This window comes from Delphinapterus leucas, chromosome 6, assembly GCF_059928025.1.
Source record: "Delphinapterus leucas isolate spDelLeu-1000000601 "Yukka" chromosome 6, BTC_Dleu_Yukka2, whole genome shotgun sequence".
Taxonomy (NCBI): Eukaryota; Metazoa; Chordata; class Mammalia; order Artiodactyla; family Monodontidae; genus Delphinapterus; species Delphinapterus leucas.
The window spans coordinates 41,895,670-41,916,085 of NC_143134.1; the positions used below are offsets into that span (position 1 = coordinate 41,895,670).

Genomic DNA, 20,416 nt, shown 5'->3' on the forward strand with positions numbered 1-20,416 from the left:
TACAACTTATTAACAAAAAGAGGATAACCAGCTCAAAATACGTTCTATCAAGACAAGACAGGGGAAGGCACAAGAGGACACGCTTAAAATCGGAAAAGAAGCTTAAAGATAACGCGTGAACAAGAGAGATTAGAAGAAATAGGACAAGTGAAAGGGGCTGGTAATATTTCTTAATTAAGGATACACAAAACACTGCATATACTTTTTTAATGCACTAAAGCAGCACCCAGAGTGCCCCAACCACAAATGTAGGTGTAGCCACAATCATCTATTAAAAACACATGCCGATCTGATTACGTACAATGTACAGTGAGGTTGACAGAATCTTGATCTTCTCCTACAAGATTTTCTGCCACACAAGAGATTTGCTTTCCACTGTCATCAGATGAAACGTTAGTTATCCTTAAGGAGCCCTGTGTGTGGCTTGTTTCATTCTACAAATGAATTAACAGACAAACATAATCTTGGTTAGGACTGAACCCAAAGTAACAAGATTTGGGGTTTCTTCCCCTAACTGCAGAAAATCATCTATAACATCAGAAAAAAGCTTCTAGCCTAATCGGGCTTAGGCAAAGGAGTTAATCAGAAGCTATTCTATTTCTCTAGATTTCAATTATTTAATGTGTGAAGTTGATTTAATCCTTGAATTCCTACCTACTTTCCTCCGACGGAAAAGATCACAGAGAGTCACTCACCTTGCTCACAGTGACATAAAAAGCTTACTAGAGACCTACAGACTTTCCAATCTATGGGGTATAAATAACTAAAATGCAACCTGCATTAGTCTTTGTTAAGTAAGAATAGGTAGAAAGTAAATGCACAGCAAAAACTCATTGTAAATCTCTCTATGTGGCCCTATAAAATATTAAGTGATTTTCACTAGGTTAATACAATCTCAAGTTCTGAGACACTCTCATCTCTATGAACGCACAGTCAAACACAAGCCTTACCATATGCTTGGAAACCAGATTACCAACATCCCAGTACAAATTCGGAACTGGATCGCCTGCAACACTACAAGTTAATGTGATAGACTTTCCCTCCTCCACAGTGAGGTTAGGTGCAGCCAAATTTGCTGATGGCAAACCTGTGCAGCAAGGAAAGTAAAGGAAGACATATACAGATAGATGCATTATCAAAATAACAGCAACAAGCTGAAAACTCTTTCTGCTTTAAACTCAATAATTATTTACTTTCTGAGACTGATTTATGTTGATCTGAAAAGGTGCCAGATTGATGAGCTTTACAGATTTGATGTGAACTAAAAGATATGTGATGAGATCTGAAAATAAATTTTGCACATTTCTTAAAACTATCATTGCAGAGTAACCTTTTATTTTTAAAAACCCCACTAGTTTATAGAGCTATGTCTTCTAGCTCTTGTTCTGTTTTACTGTTATCAATCCAGTTGTTGCACATAAATAGTCATTTTATCTGTAGATCATCTTACTTTTCCCTCAGTTTCCTCTCTTCCATTTTTTATAGTCAAGGACAAAAGTGTGGGAGGCATCTACAATTTTTGCATAAATCCAGTTTTTGCATTAAATAACTCATAAATCTAACTTACTACCAGAACTAGATTTTGAAAGAGACAAACTATGATTTTGAAATATAAGTTTAAAAATCAGACCTACATTTTGAAAGAGTCCAACTGTGGAAGTCAGTTTCAAAGCATTTTTCAAAGACATGAAGCTTGAACCATAACAGCATTAGAATGTTTCAAAGCTATATAAATCATAGTTAAACATTATAGGTAAAATTGGTCACCCTATCTATGATATGATGAAAAAAGTTTTATGGATCGTTATTCCAATGAAAAGTTCTTTTTTGGAAAAACCTTGAGAAAGTATTTGTTATAGGATGAAATTCTGATGCTTATAAACATTTCTTAATATTTCAGGACAGCATCATTTTTATACTTTGATATTTCAAAAGCTGGCTCTTCTTTATTAATGCTATCACTTCATTAAACTATTACGCCATTTGGAGGTTTACACTGTTTTTTTGTTTGTTTGTTTGTTTGTTTTTGCGGTACGCGGGCCTCTCACTGCTGCGGCCTCTCCCGTTGCGGAGCACAGGCTCCGGACGCGCAGGTTCAGTGGCCATGGCTCACGGGCCCAGCCGCTCCATGGCACATGGGATCCTCCTGGACCGGGGCACAAACCCGTGTCCCCTGCATCAGCAGGTGGACTCCCAACCACTGCACCACCAGGGAAGCCCTATACTGCTTTTAATCATAGTATTTTTAACATGAAGGTGGGTCTCAGAATACATCACGTCCTGCCAGTCAAGCAAGCCCCTCCCTTGGTATCAGAAACTCTGCTTAGGACTATATTCACCCCAACAGCTGTGTTCCATGGAACTATGACCCTCAGGAGGAACCCAGAGGTCAGAAAAGGCAACTGATCTTCAACGGCCATTAAACTGCAATTAATCTGCCCACCTAGTGGTATCTGACCCGTCATCTTCACCATACTATGCACAAATCCTTCTCTTACAATGCAGTCCTTACTGACAAAGCCATTATTATTTATTACTGAAACTACACTATAGCAAGACTTATACAGTATATGTCTCATGGTATTCCCACCATTGATAGAGGACTTCCCAATAAGATCTGGCTTTCAGTGGCTGGTGTGACTTCTTCAGAGCCCTTCCTTCCTGCCAGCATCCAATAGAGAGCAATGTTATATATTTCACGGGGTTTCAAACAGCCCCCTAATACTCTGAGTTGAACAGGGCAATGAAGTGTATACAAATGATCAAGAGGCACTGCAGTTAACCGGAATGAACACTGGGTCAGGAGTCAGGAACCCTAGACCCTAAATCTGGAATGTACTGTGTGACTTTGGGTGAGTCATTTCTCCTCTCTCAATGTGTTTTCTTCTCTGTAAAATTACACTGTTCAATTAGAAGATCTAGCTCTAAAGTTTTCTAGCTCTAATATCTGATGACAACTTCCATGACAATTAAGCTTCCCAATGTAAGAAGCATGCCATGGCAAGATATAAGAAATGGGTTTATTTTTTTTTAAATCTCCTTGAAGCCAGTGGTATGATCTAGGTGACTTTTTCAAAATATGCATTTTTTTAATCAAAATACATAGTCGCATAGTTTAAAAAGTCTATAATTCTACAAAACTTGTTATATAAAACACTCAAACTACCTCTAAGTTCAGGAACAAGAGAATGATGCCCACTCTCGCCACTTTTATTCAACATAGTATTGGAAGTCCTAGCCACAGCAATCAGTCAAGGAAAATAAATAAAATATACCCAAATTGAAAAAGAAGAAGTAGAACTGTCACTGTTTGAAGATGCATGATACTATATGTAGAAAATCCTAAAGATACCACCAAAAAACTACTAGAGCTCATCAATGAATCTGATAAAGTTGCAGGATACAAAATTAATATACAGAAATCTGTTGCATTTCTATACATTAACAATGAACTATCAGAAAAAGAAATTAAGAAAAAATTCCATTTACAATTGCATCAAAATAATAAAATACCTAAAAATAAATCTAACTAAGGAGGTAAAAAACCTGTACTTGGAAAACCATAAGACACCGGTGAAAGAAATTGAAGGCACCAGCAACAGATGGAAAGATATATTGTGCTCATGAATTTGAAGAATTAATATTGCTAAAATGACCATACTACCCAAGGTAATCTACAGATTCAGTGCAATCCCTATCAAATTACAAATGTTTTTTTCACAGAACTAGAACATATAATTCTAAAATCTGTATGGAAATACAAAGGACCCCAAATAGCCAAAATAATCTTGAGAAAGAACAAAGCTGGAGGTATCATGCCCCCTGATTTCAAACTATACTACAAAGTTACAGTAATCAAAAGAGTATGGTACTGGCACCAAAACAGAAACATAGATCAATGGAACTGAACAGAGAGCCCAGGAATGAAGCCACACTTATATGAGCAGTTAATCTACTACAAAGGAGGCAAGAATATATAATGCAGTAAAGACAGCCACTTCAAAAAATGGTATTCAGAGAACTGGACAGCTACATGCAAAAGAATCAAAGCTGGACTACTTTCTCATACCACGAACAAAAATAAGTTCAAAATGGATTAAATATTTAAATGTAGGACCTGAAACCATAAAAATTCCAGAAGGAAGCAAAGGCAGTATACTCTTTGACATTGGTCTTAGTAATGGATTTTTGGATACGTCTCCTCAGAAAAGTGGGGAAAAAGCAAAAATAAACAAATGTAACTGCAACCAACTTAAAAAACTTTTGCACAGCAAAGGAAACTATCAACAAAATGAAAAGGCTGCCTACTGAACAGGATAAATATTTGCAAACTATATATCTGATAAGGAGTTAATATGCAAAGTATACAAAGAACTCATTCAACTCCACATTTTAAAAAATCAATTAAAAAATGGGCAGAGGACCTAAATAAACATTTTTCCAAAGAAGACATACAGATAGCCAGCAGGCACATGAAAAGTGGCTCAACATCACTAATCATCAGGGTGCAAACCAAAACACCCTGAGATATCACCTCACACCTTTCAAAATGGCTATTATCAAAAAGACAACAAATGACAAGTGCTGGCAAGGATGTGGAGAAAAGGGAACCCTCATGCACTGGTGGTGGGAATGTAAATTGGTGCAGTCATTATGGAAAACAGTATGGAGATTCCTCAAAAAATTAAAAATAGAACTACATATTATCCAGCAACTCCACTCCTGGGTATTTATCCAAAGAAAACAAAAACACTAATCAGAAAAAATACCTGCACTCCCATGTTCATTTCAGCCTTATTTACAATAGCCAAGATATGGAAGCAACCTAAGTTCCCATCAGTGGATGAATGGATAAAGAAGATGTGGTGTATATATTCAGTGGAATATTAGCCATAAAAAAGAATGAAATCTTGCCATTTGCAACAACATGGATGGACCTAGAGAGTATTATGCTAAATGAAATAAGCAGACAGAGAAAGACAAATACCATATTTCACTTATAGGTGGAATCTAAAAACCAAAACAAATTAACAAACATAACAAAACAGAAACAGAGTTACAGGTACAGAGATCAATCAGGTAGTTGCCACAGGGGAGAGGGGTGGAGGGAGGAAAGAAATGAGTGAGGAAGATTAAGAGATACAAACTTCCAGTTGCAAAATACACACAGGTATGAAATGTACAGTGAGGAATATAGTCAATAACTATGTAATATCTTTGTATGGTGACATACCATAACTAGGCTTAGCATGGTGATCATTTTGAAATGTACAGAATACTGAATCACTATGTTGTGTACCTGAAACTGAGTGTTGTAGGTCAGTTATACTTCAAAAACAAACAAACAAACAAGCAAACTCATAGAAAAAGAGATCAGATTTGTTGCTACCAGAGGTTGGGGGGGGGGGTGGAAGGAGAGGAAGTTAGATGAAGGTAGTCAAAAGGTTCAGACTTCCAGTTATAAGTAAATATTAGAGATATAATGTACAACACAGGGAAAACTTTTTTCCGTTTCTTTAATTTTGTATCAATATGAGATGACGGATATTCACTAAACCTATTGTGATAATTTCATGATGTATGTAAGTCAAATCATTATGCTATACACCTTAAACTTATACAGTACTGTATGTCAGTTATATATCAATAAAACTGAGAAAATATAAAAACAACTACAAACCCAGGGGGAAAAAAGAAACAAAAATATTCAAACTACTATGTGAGAAATAGTACCCATGTGGCACTATTTCCTATTCCCAGAAGCACTCATTTCACCTCTTTTAACTTCTTTGGGTATTGATCTCTATTATCACTAAATATCATGCTTATATTGCTACTTCTTGTTTTTTCTGTTTTAACATTATCTACTGACCTCTCACCCTGGAAGGTGAGAACTAGGCTCATGTTCACACAGAAAGCCAGCTCTCCCCACATGCCCACACCACACTCACACTATTCTGTCTTCATATCTTACCATCTGCTAAGAAGTTTTTTGTTTTCTGGTTTTTCGTGGGTTTTTTTGTGGTACATGGGCCTCTCACTGTTGTGGCCTCTCCCGTTGCCTCCGGACGCACAGGCTCAGCGGCCATGGCTCACGGGCCCAGCCGCTCCGCGGCATGTGGGATTTTCCTGGACCAGGGCACGAACCCGTGTCCCCTGCATCGGCAGGCGGACTCTCAACCACTGCGCCACCAGGGAAGCCCGCTATGAAGTTTTGTTGTCTAAATGTACAATAAAGTTTACTATAAATACATAAACTCTACAGACAGCTGAAACATTGTGTGTAATAGTTATCACATTTTATCAAATTTAAGACAGCTTTAATTATAGGACACAACACTGTGATATGTACCACTACAAAAGGGAAAAAAAAATGATGCCAATTCAACTACGCTGTAATGCTTTCTCTCACCACTTAGCTCTCCTATTATTTGGAGGCTGGACCTTCCGGATGGCCTATCTTTTTCAATCTTTTCTCTCCTATTTTCCATCTTTTTGTCTATTTGCTCTATTTCTGTCATACTTTTAGTTTTTCCAAGGCTTTTTGTTGTTGTTCCTGAATGGTCTTCTATTTTTTTAACACCATGTGTTTGTTTCATGGATGCAATATCTCTGCTGATCTCTAATATCTATGAACTATTGATTATAATTTCTTGTGAATTTTTCTTCTGTCTATATCAACTTTGTTTCTGCAATTTTTTTTCTTTCTCTCTGTTTTGTGTTTTTCTTTCATATTATAAGCTTTTCTCAAACAGTTGGTGATCCTTGGCTGTTCTTTAATTTTTTTTTAATGTAGATTTTATTTTATTTATTTATTTATGTGGTTGCTCTGGGTCTTAGTTGCAGCAGGTGGGCTCCTTATTTGGGGGTCGCTGGATCCTTAGTTGTGGCATGAGAACTCTTAGTTGCGGCATGCCTGTGGGATCTAGTTCCCTGACCAGGGGTCGAACCCAGGCTCCCTGCATTGGGAGCGCAAAGTGTTAACCACTCCGCCACCAGGGAAGTCCCTGTTCTTTCATCTTTAAGAATGGGGTAATAGAAGCATTGCACATTTATTAACTGTCAGCATCACTAGAGCAGTATTACTGGCCTCTGTAATGGGTACCACCTGGTGTGAGTATCATTAAATCCTTTTGGGGATGGGATTGATCAAATTATTCAGATAATTCTCTTCCAGTGTACTGTTTGGAAGAGGAAGAGGCTGGAAACACAGGTTTTCCTGGCTATCAGAACGCAGAATGCTCCTATGAAACTTTTTGATGAAATGACATAAAGTAAAGAAGTAATTACCTCAGGACACCTGAGGTATGCAGAGACACCAGATGCAGAGAATAAATCAAAATAAAGCACAGATTCTCACAGACACAGTCAAAGCTATGGCGGCGTGATGATGAGATGCTGAGTGTAGCTCCCTGGAAGGAGCTTAGTGGTGCCCCCTCACTGCTTGGGATGTGCGCTGCCTCTAAAGAGCTCCATGTAAAACAAATGCTGAACGCTATTTTTGCTTTTCACCTTTTTTAGGAGAAGCAAAAATCCTCTTCCGATTGCTTTCAGAAAAGCGAAGTGGTGTAAAGAAAACTTCCAAAAATTGGAGGATACCTGTGTCAAAACTCAGTTGTATGTAAATCCATCATCCTCTCTATGGCTCTCACAGCCTCAGCTCTACCTGGAATTCCTCTGGGCCTTTGTTTGGCCTCTTTAGAGAACAAACTTCCAGTTTTTACACCTGAGATGTATGGAACAAAAATCTTTCAACCACTCTCCTGCGTTTGATGTTACCTGTTCTCTTACTTCCTGAGCCTTGCAGTAGTTCTGCAATATACACCAAGCTTTCCTCTTGGCTTTCCCCATTGCCAACTTGGTAACCAGCATTCTCAGCCTTTAAGTCAGTCACTACTCATCCATCTACTTTCCAATTGCAACTGCAGAAACACAAAGCTTTGTTGACTCCTCTCCCATTCTCTTGTATTTATAGATTTATCTGGCTGCATCTGGAGAAACCATGGAGCCAGGGCTTGCCATGGTGCTTGCTCTTGAGGTATGAGCTCCCCCACCAGCAGACTCCACCAATGGATCTTGGTGACACCCTTCCTGGCACCTCGAATATAAACCGATGGTGTAAACTTCCACCTTTTATAAATGTATCTAAAAGTGTGGAAATTCTAAGCAGAAAAGAAGTTAAAATAAAGAGAGTCTCAGCAGAGAATGCTATGCTATAATCTTAATCTCCCCTGTAAAATCTAATGTAGTTTATTTTTTCCTTCAAGCCTAAATTTACATGATTAATATCTCTAAAAATGTCTGCTTAATTATAGTACTAGCAATAACATTTATGGGGCATTCACTGAACCAGAAACTCCTGTCTAGTACTTTACATTTTTGTTTTATTTAATTTAATCCTTACAACCAAGCTTGAAGTTAAGTATTTATCTTCATTTAATTAATAAAGAATGTGAGTTTTGGAAAAGTCCAATACATCTTCCAAAGTTGCCCAACTACCTAGGAACTGAACTCAAAGATCAAGATGTTCACCACTACAATATACTACCTTTCCCAGACTGTAATATCCATTTTAGCACAGACTATAAATACCAATACATATCCATAATCTAGGAATTTGGTTCATTAAAAAAATAATTACGTGTCTATCTGTGAGAGAAGAGTGAGTCTCCTTTATTTATAGAGAAATTGTATCACCCTGTCATAGCAGTTTCCAAAGGAATCTGTGCAAAATTGGCCAAGTCTAGATCTTTTAAATGTAAAGTCTTCCACAAATGAGTAAGCATCTGACTCACGTTAATTCTACAGCATTAATAGGCTGGCCAAAGATTCAATAATGGAAAAAACAATCTGTACTTGAAACACCACTTGAGGTTTAATTAGCACAATAAAAATGAATTGGGAAGCATGAATAGCCAAGGCAGGATAAACCATGTGCCAGGCACTACTTCCTGGCTTAATAAGATTTGAAATCAGCACAAGTACAGAGCAAAGCTCAGCAATGTCTCCAAGAGCTTCTAGCACTATGGTAATGGGATCCTGACTTAAGTATCAGGGCTGTCCTCCTTTACACACTGGGAAACCTCGCTGGAGATCAGAGAAGACCAGCTGCCCGGACAGACAGACACCTCTGAGGCATGGAAGAGCCCAGTAAAGGATGCAGCTGACCAGTGTATTGGTTAAGGCCCTAGACAGACAGATGTGGGTTAAAGCCAACCCCTACTCATTAGATGTTTACTCATGATGCTTGGTAAGCTTTCATTTCTTCAACTGGAAATAAGGATACTAATGACATCTACTTTCTAGAGCTTTTAGGATGCCTAATAAGATAATATGGAAAATATTTCAGATGAGGTCTAGTGCATATTAAGTCCTTAATAAACGCTGGCTATTAATGTTATTACCAATATCAATATGGATATTTAGCTTTAAATATATTTTACATCTGAATTTATACATGTGTATATCTGATATTCTGTCAAATTACTTCAAGTAAAAATAGCAAAGCCATAACATGATATCACAAAGAAATGGTATGTACTCAAACAACCTTGAGGACCATAAGATCAATGGAAGTTAAATGGTTCTTTTCGAGCAGGAATTCTTAGAGCTTTTAACATAGTAATGTGCACAGTGAACGTCCAGAGTTACAGAATTTTCTATATTCTTTTCTTTAACCTTGGGTTTTTCTTTTTCCTACACAGAGCATCTCAAGGAATTAGAGTTGCACAGAACATAGAGTGGGGAAAATTTGGTGGACTAGATGATTGCTCAGGCTCCTGTCAGGTGTAAGAATAATAGTTGTACAAGCAAAAACCCAACGAATAGTCCAACACCCATTGTCTAAACCCTTGCTACTCAAAGTGTGATCTATGGAACAAGGGGTTTGTTAGAATGTGGACTCTCAGGCCCCAACCCAGACCTGCTGGAAAAGAAGCAATATTTTCCACAAGATCTGCTGGTGATTCATATGCACATTAAAGTTTGGGAAGCCCTGGTCTAAAGAAAGTCAGCCTTTTCACTGAATGATTGATGATTTTCTGCCGAGGTCTACTGGCTGGTATGTCGTTTCCAACCATACTCAGGTCAACAGCCACTGACACTGTTCCATCCACTGGTGCACACTTCTTGAAAGTTGACCATATTGACTAGGCCCTTCGATCACTAATTCAAAGTATGCACATTCTCACTTCCTAATAATTGAGGAAAACTAACCTCTAAATTTTTTGAAATATTAACTTGGCTTTGCAATAAATGAGATGGGTCAAGTTTGGGTTTTATTTTTCAATATCCACCTGTAGGCCTGAGTTGTGTTCTTTTTCACCTCATTTTAGTAAGCCTAAGCTCTGTTCATTTCTTATTGGATCATCACTCCATGGGTATAAAAATATTCAAGTAAATTATGATTTTTGTCAGCTCTCTGTCTTCTCTCCACTCACTTTCTCTCTTCTTGGGAAGAAATATCTTCCCATTTTTGTGTCCCCTAAACATACATATTTCACAACCAGGAATGAAGCCAGAATGAGCCTGACCTATTTAGAAGTGGCTGCTTTACACCTGGTTGCAAAAATGACAGAAAATTAGCAAAGTGACTTTCCCAGCTCAAATGGGAAACTGTGCTTCTAGGCTTGTGTGAGCCGTGTCATGACAGTGACAGCAACCACAAAACTTCTAAACACAAAAATCTGAATAGCAGCTGACAGGTTAGAAAACCTGCTTTATTTGCCTTTCTAAAAAGACAAAGAAAAGCACTGGTCCACTGTGTGGCTTGCTGTGTTTTAGTGGGTAAAACCTGATCTCTAATAAAAGAAAGCAAAGCAGTAAACCAGACTTTGTATTTGCTTTTCAGAAAAAAAAAAAAAATCAATCCAGCTAAGATGCTAGGAAAACAGTGTTTTTTACCAATCTAATTTATACATGGAGTATTAATACAGCATTTCATTTTAATCTTCTGTGAATGCTAACAAAATAGAATTACTATCCTATTTCCCTAGTTTAAAACAAAAGAAGGAGTATGTACAAATATGCTAAACAGACATGCATACTACCAACTATAGTGGAAACCAAAAGTAAATCTTAAAAATAAATCATTAAAATCAGTTTACCTCAAGGAAACAGGCCTCTCCTCCTGGGCACCTGTGAACCGACCTTTCCCAACATAAATAATACTTTGTCAATGTGTTGTAAGGAGGCTCTACACTAAAAGTTTGAAGGCTGGAAAAATGGAAAACTGAAATTGTCATTATAAATAAAGAAACCAAAGGCAAAGCTGATTTCAATCCATGGGACCATTAAGAGTGTTTTATATAGTAACTACACTCAACCCTCAACTGAATTACCATCTTATCTTCACTGTGGGCCTAGCATGTTCTACGGTAGCTAGTTACCAGTAAAATGGGTTGAGGGATTGTTTTGATTTGACCCAAAAGAATACTGCCTTTTAAATATATTTGTTGTCTGCTTAGAACAGAGCATATCATCCACTATTAATACTGCCTGAAGAAACTCTCTTCCAGAGATTTAAATCATAATTATAGTACAAAAAAATTAAAGTATAAAGTACACTGTTCTTTAATAATGCCATCCAGCCAGGGGAAAAGGTTGAAAGCTTTGTACTGCAAACCTAACTACTGAAGATCAACCAAATGTACAGGAATTGAGTACAAGAATTTAGAATATACAATGTTATAAATAATGTCATTGAAAAACACTAAAAGAAGTAGCAGGAACACTTTTATCTGGAGTGATAAATCAGCACAATCTGGAAAAATAACTATTCTTCACTAACACTTGTGTAATTCAGTTTCTGTCTTCAGAACCACTGCTCATAGCACCCCTTTTTTTCTGATTAATGTGGAAATTTTACATGAATATGTTTTGTTGCCTGGTAATTAACAAAGTTTTTCTAAGGTTATAAAGGACCTGGTGGAGAAACAGACCACAACATGTTTCACAGCATGAATAAATTTACAGTAATTCACAGCAGGAGGGGCTGTTAGAAAAATATTGTGAGACATTTTGACTGTGCCGTTAATGGGATCGGGAATGGCGCAGTTAAACTTCCCAGCCCTGCCTACCATGCTCGCTCAATCGCTAACGGCAGAGGAAAAAGAAGAAAGGAGATTCTTTCAAAATGCAATGATGACAGACATTTCAAAGGGAACTACGAAGTGCTAAAATACGGAATAATTTGGTTAGAATAATATAAATGTTTCAGTTATTTTTACTTAACTGAAATATCTGCACCATTATATCAAAAATCTGTTTCAATCTGATCATTAATATAATGTGGATCATGCATTTATTAATTGATCAATTCAGCAAACATTAATCAAATGACTGTTATGTTCAGGGGATACATCAGGCACCATGGAGGAGACATTTTTGCTTATAAAATGTAGAGAATTTGTTCATCATATAATGCTTACATGATGAAATACTAAAAGAGGAATTTTTTAAAGAAAGCCCACCTCATAAAGGAATGAAATCCCAATAGCTCTTTTTTATGGAAATTAAAATATCACCAGTTGCAAACCAAATGCAATGGCCGTAGTTACTGGCAAATTGTTGGGTTTACAGTGATGAAATGCACAGGACCATACTCTTATGAGTTACTTTTTGAGTTAGCTAACAAGCTTCATAAAGAAAAAAAAAAAAAAAGTGGAAGTACAATGAACTCCGTGAATCTGTGACTTAAACACAACAGGTATATTTTAAAAGTTTGCTGAGGGTGAGACCTAAAAGAAAAGCCAACTGACCATGAATCCATGTTTTAAACAAGACATCTAACTTGAAGACTTGGGGATATTATCCAACTTCTCCAACATGGAATTTCAGAGACAGAATTTAAATTCAACAATGTAGCATAATTTACTGCTCAATCTGCCTAACTTCTCTTAAAGAACCAAAGTTGGGAAACCATCAGGAGGAAAATTAATACATGACTAAGACCCAAACTGAAGGCTCCCCCTCTCATCTCAAATCTCTAGAAATTATGTTCATTTTTTTAAAAAATCCAGAACCACGTTGGAAAATCAGAAGGTATAACTGTTGGTGGATAAGAACAATGAGAAACTCCTGAACAAGAGAAAGTGGGGAAATTAAGTGAAAGAAAAACAGCACAGTTCCCAACAGACACAAGAGTATGTGCCACACAAAACAGGGAAGCTGCTGGGCTGACCTGAGACTAGGGGTGGACGGCAGGGCAGAGTGGGGCCTCCCCTCCACTAAGCCACCGGGTCACTGGTTAAGAAAACAAGTAGAAGCACAGAGGAATAAACTTTCCACATCCTACCTTTGCCCTCCCACCTCAGGCACAGCATCCAACAACTGCTGCAGCTGCCCCCAAGTAGAAGCAATGAGGGTGGGAAGTTTACAGGAGAAAGTCAGTCATGCTAGGTACCCTAGAGATATGGTGAACCCCAGTATGGAAAAGCGTATTTTCAGTCACTAAAAAAAAAAAGTCACTAGAGATTTCAGAAATTAAAAATCAATCGGCAGAAGGGAAAATTCAGTAGCTGGAGAAATAGCTGAAAGGCAAAGTAGTGAGTAAACAATTCTCCCATTATGCAGCACAAAAGGACAAGCAGATGGAAAGTATTACAGGAAGGGTGAGAGGTATGGAGAGAGGAGCCTGAAGTGTAAATAACCATCTAAATAAATTAGAAAATTCTTCCAGAACTGAAGATGTGAACACTCATATTGAAAAGGTTCACTGCACGCCAAACAAAATAAAATTTTAAGCATGCACACATGCCTAGTTACGGTGTAGTAAAATTTAAGAATACCATGGATAAGAAGAAAATCCTAAAAGCTTCTAGAGAAAAAGAAAAGCATAGGTTACCTATCAAGAAATAAGCATCAGACTGGCCTCGGGCTTCTCATGAGCAACAATGAACACACGGAGAACGTGGTATAATATCTGCAAAATTCTAAGAGGAAGTTATCTGGGGTCTAGAATTTTACACTCAGCCAATTCCAATGAGAAGGAAAATTACAGGCTGATTTTGCACTGGGCAAGAACGTGAATTTTATTTTTTTAATTTCTCTGAAGGAAATATCAGAAGATATACTCCAGCAAAAAGAAAAACCACTCCAAGAGGAAGTAGTGGAATACAAAAATCAATGATATACAAAGAAAGAGTAAATCCTCAAAAACATCAAGTAACAGTCTAAAAATAAAATCTCATTACTTGAATTAGCTCTATGTGCATTAAATAAATTTAATTAATTAATTTTAAAAAGTAAATAAAAAATAAAATCTCAGATGATAACAATCAGAGAAGGGAGGAGAAAGTAAAGGGAAGTAAAAGTATCTTTTCTCATCTTGTTGGGGGTTCTTTCTAGATACTTACAGAAAATATGTTTAAATATGTGTGGTAAATATTTTGGCACTGGGCTTCCATGGTGGCACAGTGGTTGAGAATCTGCCTGCTAATGCAGGGGACACGGGTTCGAGCCCTGGTCTGGGAGGATCCCACATGCCGCGGAGCAACTAGGCCCGTGAGCCACAACTACGGAGCCTGCGCGTCTGGAGCCTGTGCTCCGCAACGAGAGGCCGCGACAATGAGAGGCCCGTGCACTGCGATGAAGAGTGGCCCCCGCTTGCCACAACTAGGGATAGCCCTCACACAGAAACGAAGACCCAACACAGCAAAAATAAAAATAAAATTAATAAACTCCTACCCCCAACATCTTCTTAAAAAAAAAATTTTGGCACTGTATATTTACAAACAGAGAAACATAATTTATAACTTTCAAACAATTAAGAAAAAATAAAACAAAGAACACTGTCAGTGGAAGAAAAGGAAGGAAAAGGAATAACCTTGTAGAAAAATAGACAAAAGGTATAAATAGGCCATTCAAGGAAGAATAATCACAATGTCTAATAAACATAGAAGATACTCAATAGCAACCAGGAAAGTGCAAACTAAAAAGCAATGACATATCGTGTTTTAGAGATACAAAAAATAAGAAGTTTGCTAATATCAAGGTATACTTTGCTGGGGTGGCTATAAATTGGTACAACCACTTTTTAATGTGCAAACCATATTAACCAAAAATTCTGCTTCCCGCTATGTACTCTAGAAAAAACTTTGCATCTGTATGTATGTATAAGGAGGCTGGTTGAAACACTTTTGTAGTAAAATGGGAAATGCCCATCAATATGGAAGATTTAACATAATCAAGATATATTCTACCGTGAATAACACACAATGATTAAAAAGATAGGATAGATCGATGGCTTCTGACCTGAAATGGTCACAAACAAGTAAAGATAAGCTTTATGTGTGAATGTAGGAAATTATTTTTGCAACAAAATGTATCAATAGTATATGTGCAATTATAAATAAGTAAAAAACACTGGGAAAGAAAATAAAAATTAGCAGAGAAAGAACAAGACAGTTTAAGAACACAAAAAAGCAAGTCTATCAGTTCACCTTTTCTAACGTTGCTTTCTGAAAAGCATTGCTGACCCTGAAATTACCATAAATGTAATCATTCAATCCTAATCAATCAAACACATGCCCTCTGACAGTGGATTCAAAGCCTCACTCTCATACACACAATTCATTGACAAATTCGTAGGAAACAAATTTTAAAACACTGAAAATTGACAAAGTGGTCAGGAAAAATTAGAACCAGTTCACTCCTACCCCTCCCCTGCTCCAGTCACAGCGGTCTATCAACAGCACATTAGGTGGGTACATTACAGGAATGCTGCCAAGACAATATGGCCAAAAATTAAAATTAAAAAAAAAGAGAATTGGTTTCAGGCAAGGGCAAAGCAGACGTCTATTAAGAGGCCTTTTGTGAAATCAGAGCAGGAGTCAGATGCTTTCTCTTTTTTCCTCTCAGTGGTTGCTGAAACAATGTGGCCACACAGCCATGGGGATCTGGGAGCTGGCCAAGCAGCCAGGTGACTCAACGTTGAATTTCTTGTCCCTCTGGGCAATTTCTCTCAGTGGTACAAATTTATACCAGAACAGAGAACAGTTATCCTCTTATCAATCAGGAAAAGATAGATATTAAAATTTTTTTTTTAATATTGGCTAATAATGAAAGTCGAGGGAAGCTGACAAGGGAACAAAGCTTAATTCCCCCATTATGAAACCAAAGGGCTCTCGTTACAACAAAAATCTGTGGGAAGAGTAACTGCTGTCTTCTAAGACCCTGTAGGGGAAGAAACAAACACTTATCATTCCTTTATTACACTCTCATTAAAAATGAGCAGCAGCTAGGGGGGCTTCCCTGGTGGCGCAGTGGTTGAGAGTCCGCCTGCCTATGCAGGGGACACGGGTTCATGCCCCGGTCCGGGAGGATCCCACATGCCGCGGACCGGCTAGGCCCATGAGCCATGGCCGCTGAGCCTGCGCGTCCGGAGCCTGTGCTCCGCAACGGGAGAGGCCACAACAGTGAGAGACCCGTGTACCGTAAAAAAAAAAAAGAGCAGCAGCTATATTTTCCTTAAATAAAAATTGACTCCAAACAACAGGATCCTCTGAAAACAAAGACCTGGAAGTTTATGGTTAATATACAGATTCCTCTCGGGCAAGAACCAGGTGCTATGTGGCTTTCTGCTGTGTCACCAGCCACTAGGCGAGATCACATTTGTTAACTGATTAACTGGTTGACTGATTAAAATTTCAACTCAGGAATAATATGCATATGTGGGTACTGCAGAGGTATGTCCCAAGAGCCCTTAGCAGTAAAATCCTAACCAGAACACTTGGATTTTCCCTTCATGTAAACACACTGGCATTCACAGAGCTGTAATTTTATCATATGATACCCTTTTAAATTCTGGAGATTGTAAACCCAGAAATGGGGGAAAGCAAGTCAAAGGGCAGATTTGTGGTGCCCCATCAAGATACACTGACATCCGGCACCAAGACAAGTGTAAGGGAATGTTCTGGATTGAACTGCATGTTCTTGTGCTGCCAGGACACTTTATCCCCCTGAGATCCTTCCTCTGCATGGCCTAGGTGCCAACCAAGTATATATGTGGCCAGTGAAGTACCACACTCTCAGCCAATACTTTTTGGATGGATAGTTGGATGGATGAACAAACGAACAAAGAAACAAGGGAATAAACAGTGTATTTTTTTCTCTGTGCGCTTTAAAGTCAACCATTCAGAATTAATATTCTACTGGCAAAGAACACTCAGCAAAGTTGCTCCCAGCTGATTTCTCTACACTGCACACGAAAGTGGCCCAACTCAGTGGAGATATCAACAGCATACGTATAAAATCCAGGTAGTGGTAACCTTCCCAGACTCTCTACCACACCAAGGCAATTAGAATAATTAATAGCAAGTAGAACTTATTGATTTAAAAGTAAATTACCACAATGGGATATCTGCAGGTTTGCCAGGGAAATATTCTTGCTGTTTTCATCGAGGCAGTACAAGTCCTGAGTTTCTGGACTGGGTTTAGTCTCCTGAAGAGTCTTAATCCACATAATGTCACAGGAGCATGTAAATGGGTTGCCCACCAGGATCCTACATGGAACAAAAATGAAATCCAATCAGCCTTCTCTTTTTCAGTTTTAGCTACAGAAGTGTTTATGAAGCACTAACAGCATTATGAATTTCTTCTAGCCGGCTATCTTTGGAAGTCACACCCATCTTTAAAGCATAACGGTACTTATTATTCATTCATTTACCTGATACTTACTGATCTTCTGCTATGTGCAAACACCCCTGTAGAGGCTAAAGGATGCAAAGTGATGTGAGACCTTTCGGACCCATAGGGAAACAAGGTAGGAATAGAAATAACTATAATATAGGATAGAAAAAGATGTCTCAAAAGATGGGGGAAAATAAGATACCGTAACAAATTTATCACAGATATTATACAGTTATGAAGATCTTAAGTGAAGAAGCCAACGTTAAGTTTTCGGGAACAGTAACATACTTATGTCTAACCAGGCTAGAAATTCAAGTGTTATCACTTAATAAGTTCGAACTTCAGTAGAGGGCGGAGCAATTTCATCTGAACTGAAAACGAGACTGTGAATACAAGGCTAAGACTAAAGTGTGAGAGCCAGGAGGGTGCACTCCCAGCTTTCCAAATGACGCAACCACAGTTCAGTTTGACTGATGCAAGAAAGCTGGAGTGAATGTGAGAGACAGAACCTGGAAGGGAGCTCTTAGACCTCCTTCACACACACACACACACACACGCCAAGCTCAGGGTTTCTGAGAGCAAGTGCAACCAAGGTCCAGACTGAGCTACTTAGCCCATTGTGGGAGGGTCTGCAAAGAGAAAGTCACTATTCAGCCATGCTGCCTGGACTCCTGTGGCCTGTGATTGGTCAAGGAGGAAGTAGTCAAGAGGAAAATAAAAACCACAAGAAAAAAAAAATCTTTAAATGCTTATTTATAACACTCAGTGGCCTGTTTAAAATGACTTCCATTTATGGCAATGAGCCTTTAAATGAGGCCATTTAAAATCATTACATAGGCTCTGCCTGGCATTAACCACAATACTTAAGATTTCCATGAGGACAGGACCTGGGCTTTGCAACATCATTTACTCCTGTGGTTTTCTGGTTGGGTTCTAACAATCTCAGGGAATCCCTGGAGACTTTTCCAGGAGTTTCCTTGGAGAAAATGTGGTCCTGGCAGACTCATTTAATTTGTGTCTGCTTGATTGCCTCCAAATATCTCTCCAACACCAAAATAAGAGTTGAGACTACTAGGTATGGAATATAATGCAGAGGATATCCACAATGTTTAAACCCCAACTAATCCAAGAGGTTTCCTGGTGTTCTGAGTCCATGAAAAACTAAGAAATCTTTTTTAAAAGCAGGTATGACTGAATCCACAGAAGAGATAAAGAAGCAAAGGGATCTTGAGCTACAAAGACAGCAACGTTCGTCTGACCACACGGCACGGGCAGACAGCTGGCTTCTTCCTCTCACACACTGTACAAACTCCTTTTGCAGCCATTGTTAGAGCATGCTGTACTTAATTTGTTCAGGCTTCTACCGCTCCCCCTGGATAGCAGAGATACCGTTCTCCTTATATCCCTATAGCCTAGTGCCATGTTAGTTTGATTTGCAACAGGTACACAATTAACATTTGTTGAATGAATGAATTAAATATGCTGCAGGGGTGGTATTGAGACACGTGAATTTGAAATCAGAACTCTAATTTTTAACCCATCAAGAAAATTCTCTGCAATGATGCTCAAAATTTTTACACTGAGTAGCCTACTTTATTGCACATAACTTCCTTAAGTTTTTTTATGCGTATCCCTGGGTTAGAAAGCCAGCGCTTCAACTCCCTGAATTAAGTCTCTCCCAAAAGAATTGCCACCATGTAACTCTCATGACTACCTATTAACTTGTTATCGCACTACTAGTGGCATCTTCTAATCTGCACGATTTCCTTGTGAATAGGGGTGGACCCTACAACTCAGGCAGCACATAGCTTTAGCAAAAGCTATTGCCTGGTATTCAAAGGCCTTGTCCATCTGGGCCCACCTCTGACACACAGAGCCTGTGCTTTAAGGTTCTTTGGGTACCTGACCCATAGGAATGTCAACAGTTTATATTTGCTTCACGGTGATAACACAAGAATTAAGCACACTTGGAAATGCTGGCTATTAGTAATCGATACATTTCAATATCTTCCCTATCATTTTTCAGCAAAGGGGATTTGGGGATAAGGATAAATCCTGAATGCAGTGGCAGACCTAGAAGGAAATCTCACAAGGATGGTTGGGTAGGGAGAGGACTGCCTCTCTTCAAATGTTCACTAAGGGAGCGCAGGCACTGTCGTCCGGGTATAAACTGAGGAGTTTTGCCCATTGCTGTTTCTCCTTGAATGGGTTTGCTTTCCATTAGTGCCTGGACAGAACAAGGACCAAACAGATGCTATGAGACATGTTGCCGCCTTTTTCACACAAAACCCTCATCTTTTTCTCATTTTCCCTCCTTTAGAAAACAAGTCTTTTATGTAAAAACAACATTTAAACTCATTATAAATGATATATTACTACTGAGATTTCCTTTTGTTTTTTTTTTTTTACTGCTGAATCATGTTTTCATGGAAGAATAAAAGAACAAATGACCAAAATTTAAGAAATCATTTTTCATGAGTTTTGATATAAAAATAGACCTGCAGCATCACTTATTTTAAAAAATATGTGATTACACTTTCCTTTGGAAATTTTTTCCCCAAATGCCATACAAAATCATTACTTACAGCTCAGACAAGTCAAGGTGACGAAAATGTTTCCTAGACAATACCGTCAGTTTATTTCTGGTAAAATTGCTGAAAGGAATCAAAAACATTAAATGTGAATTACAAGTGTACATTTCAGGAATAAAGTATTCAAATAGAGTTTTTTTCAAAATATAATTTTATGTGATCATGGTTCATGCAGTACTTTAGATCCAGTAATCTCT

The 20,416-nt window shown here is 38.2% G+C and overlaps 1 protein-coding gene across 2 annotated transcripts in view; it reads right to left on the minus strand.

The window, feature by feature from the left end:
• NTRK2 (neurotrophic receptor tyrosine kinase 2) overlaps positions 1-20,416 on the minus strand; it is a 166,002-nt gene that overhangs the window by 103,478 nt on the left and 42,108 nt on the right. For both annotated transcript variants that reach the window (XM_030759451.2, XM_022558878.2), the window contains exons 4-7: positions 20,214-20,282; positions 17,347-17,501; positions 951-1,087; positions 302-434 (exon numbers count right to left, since the gene is read on the minus strand). In XM_030759451.2, the coding sequence (XP_030615311.1) occupies positions 302-434; positions 951-1,087; positions 17,347-17,501; positions 20,214-20,282 (494 nt within the window). The remainder of the gene's footprint in view (positions 1-301; positions 435-950; positions 1,088-17,346; positions 17,502-20,213; positions 20,283-20,416) is intronic.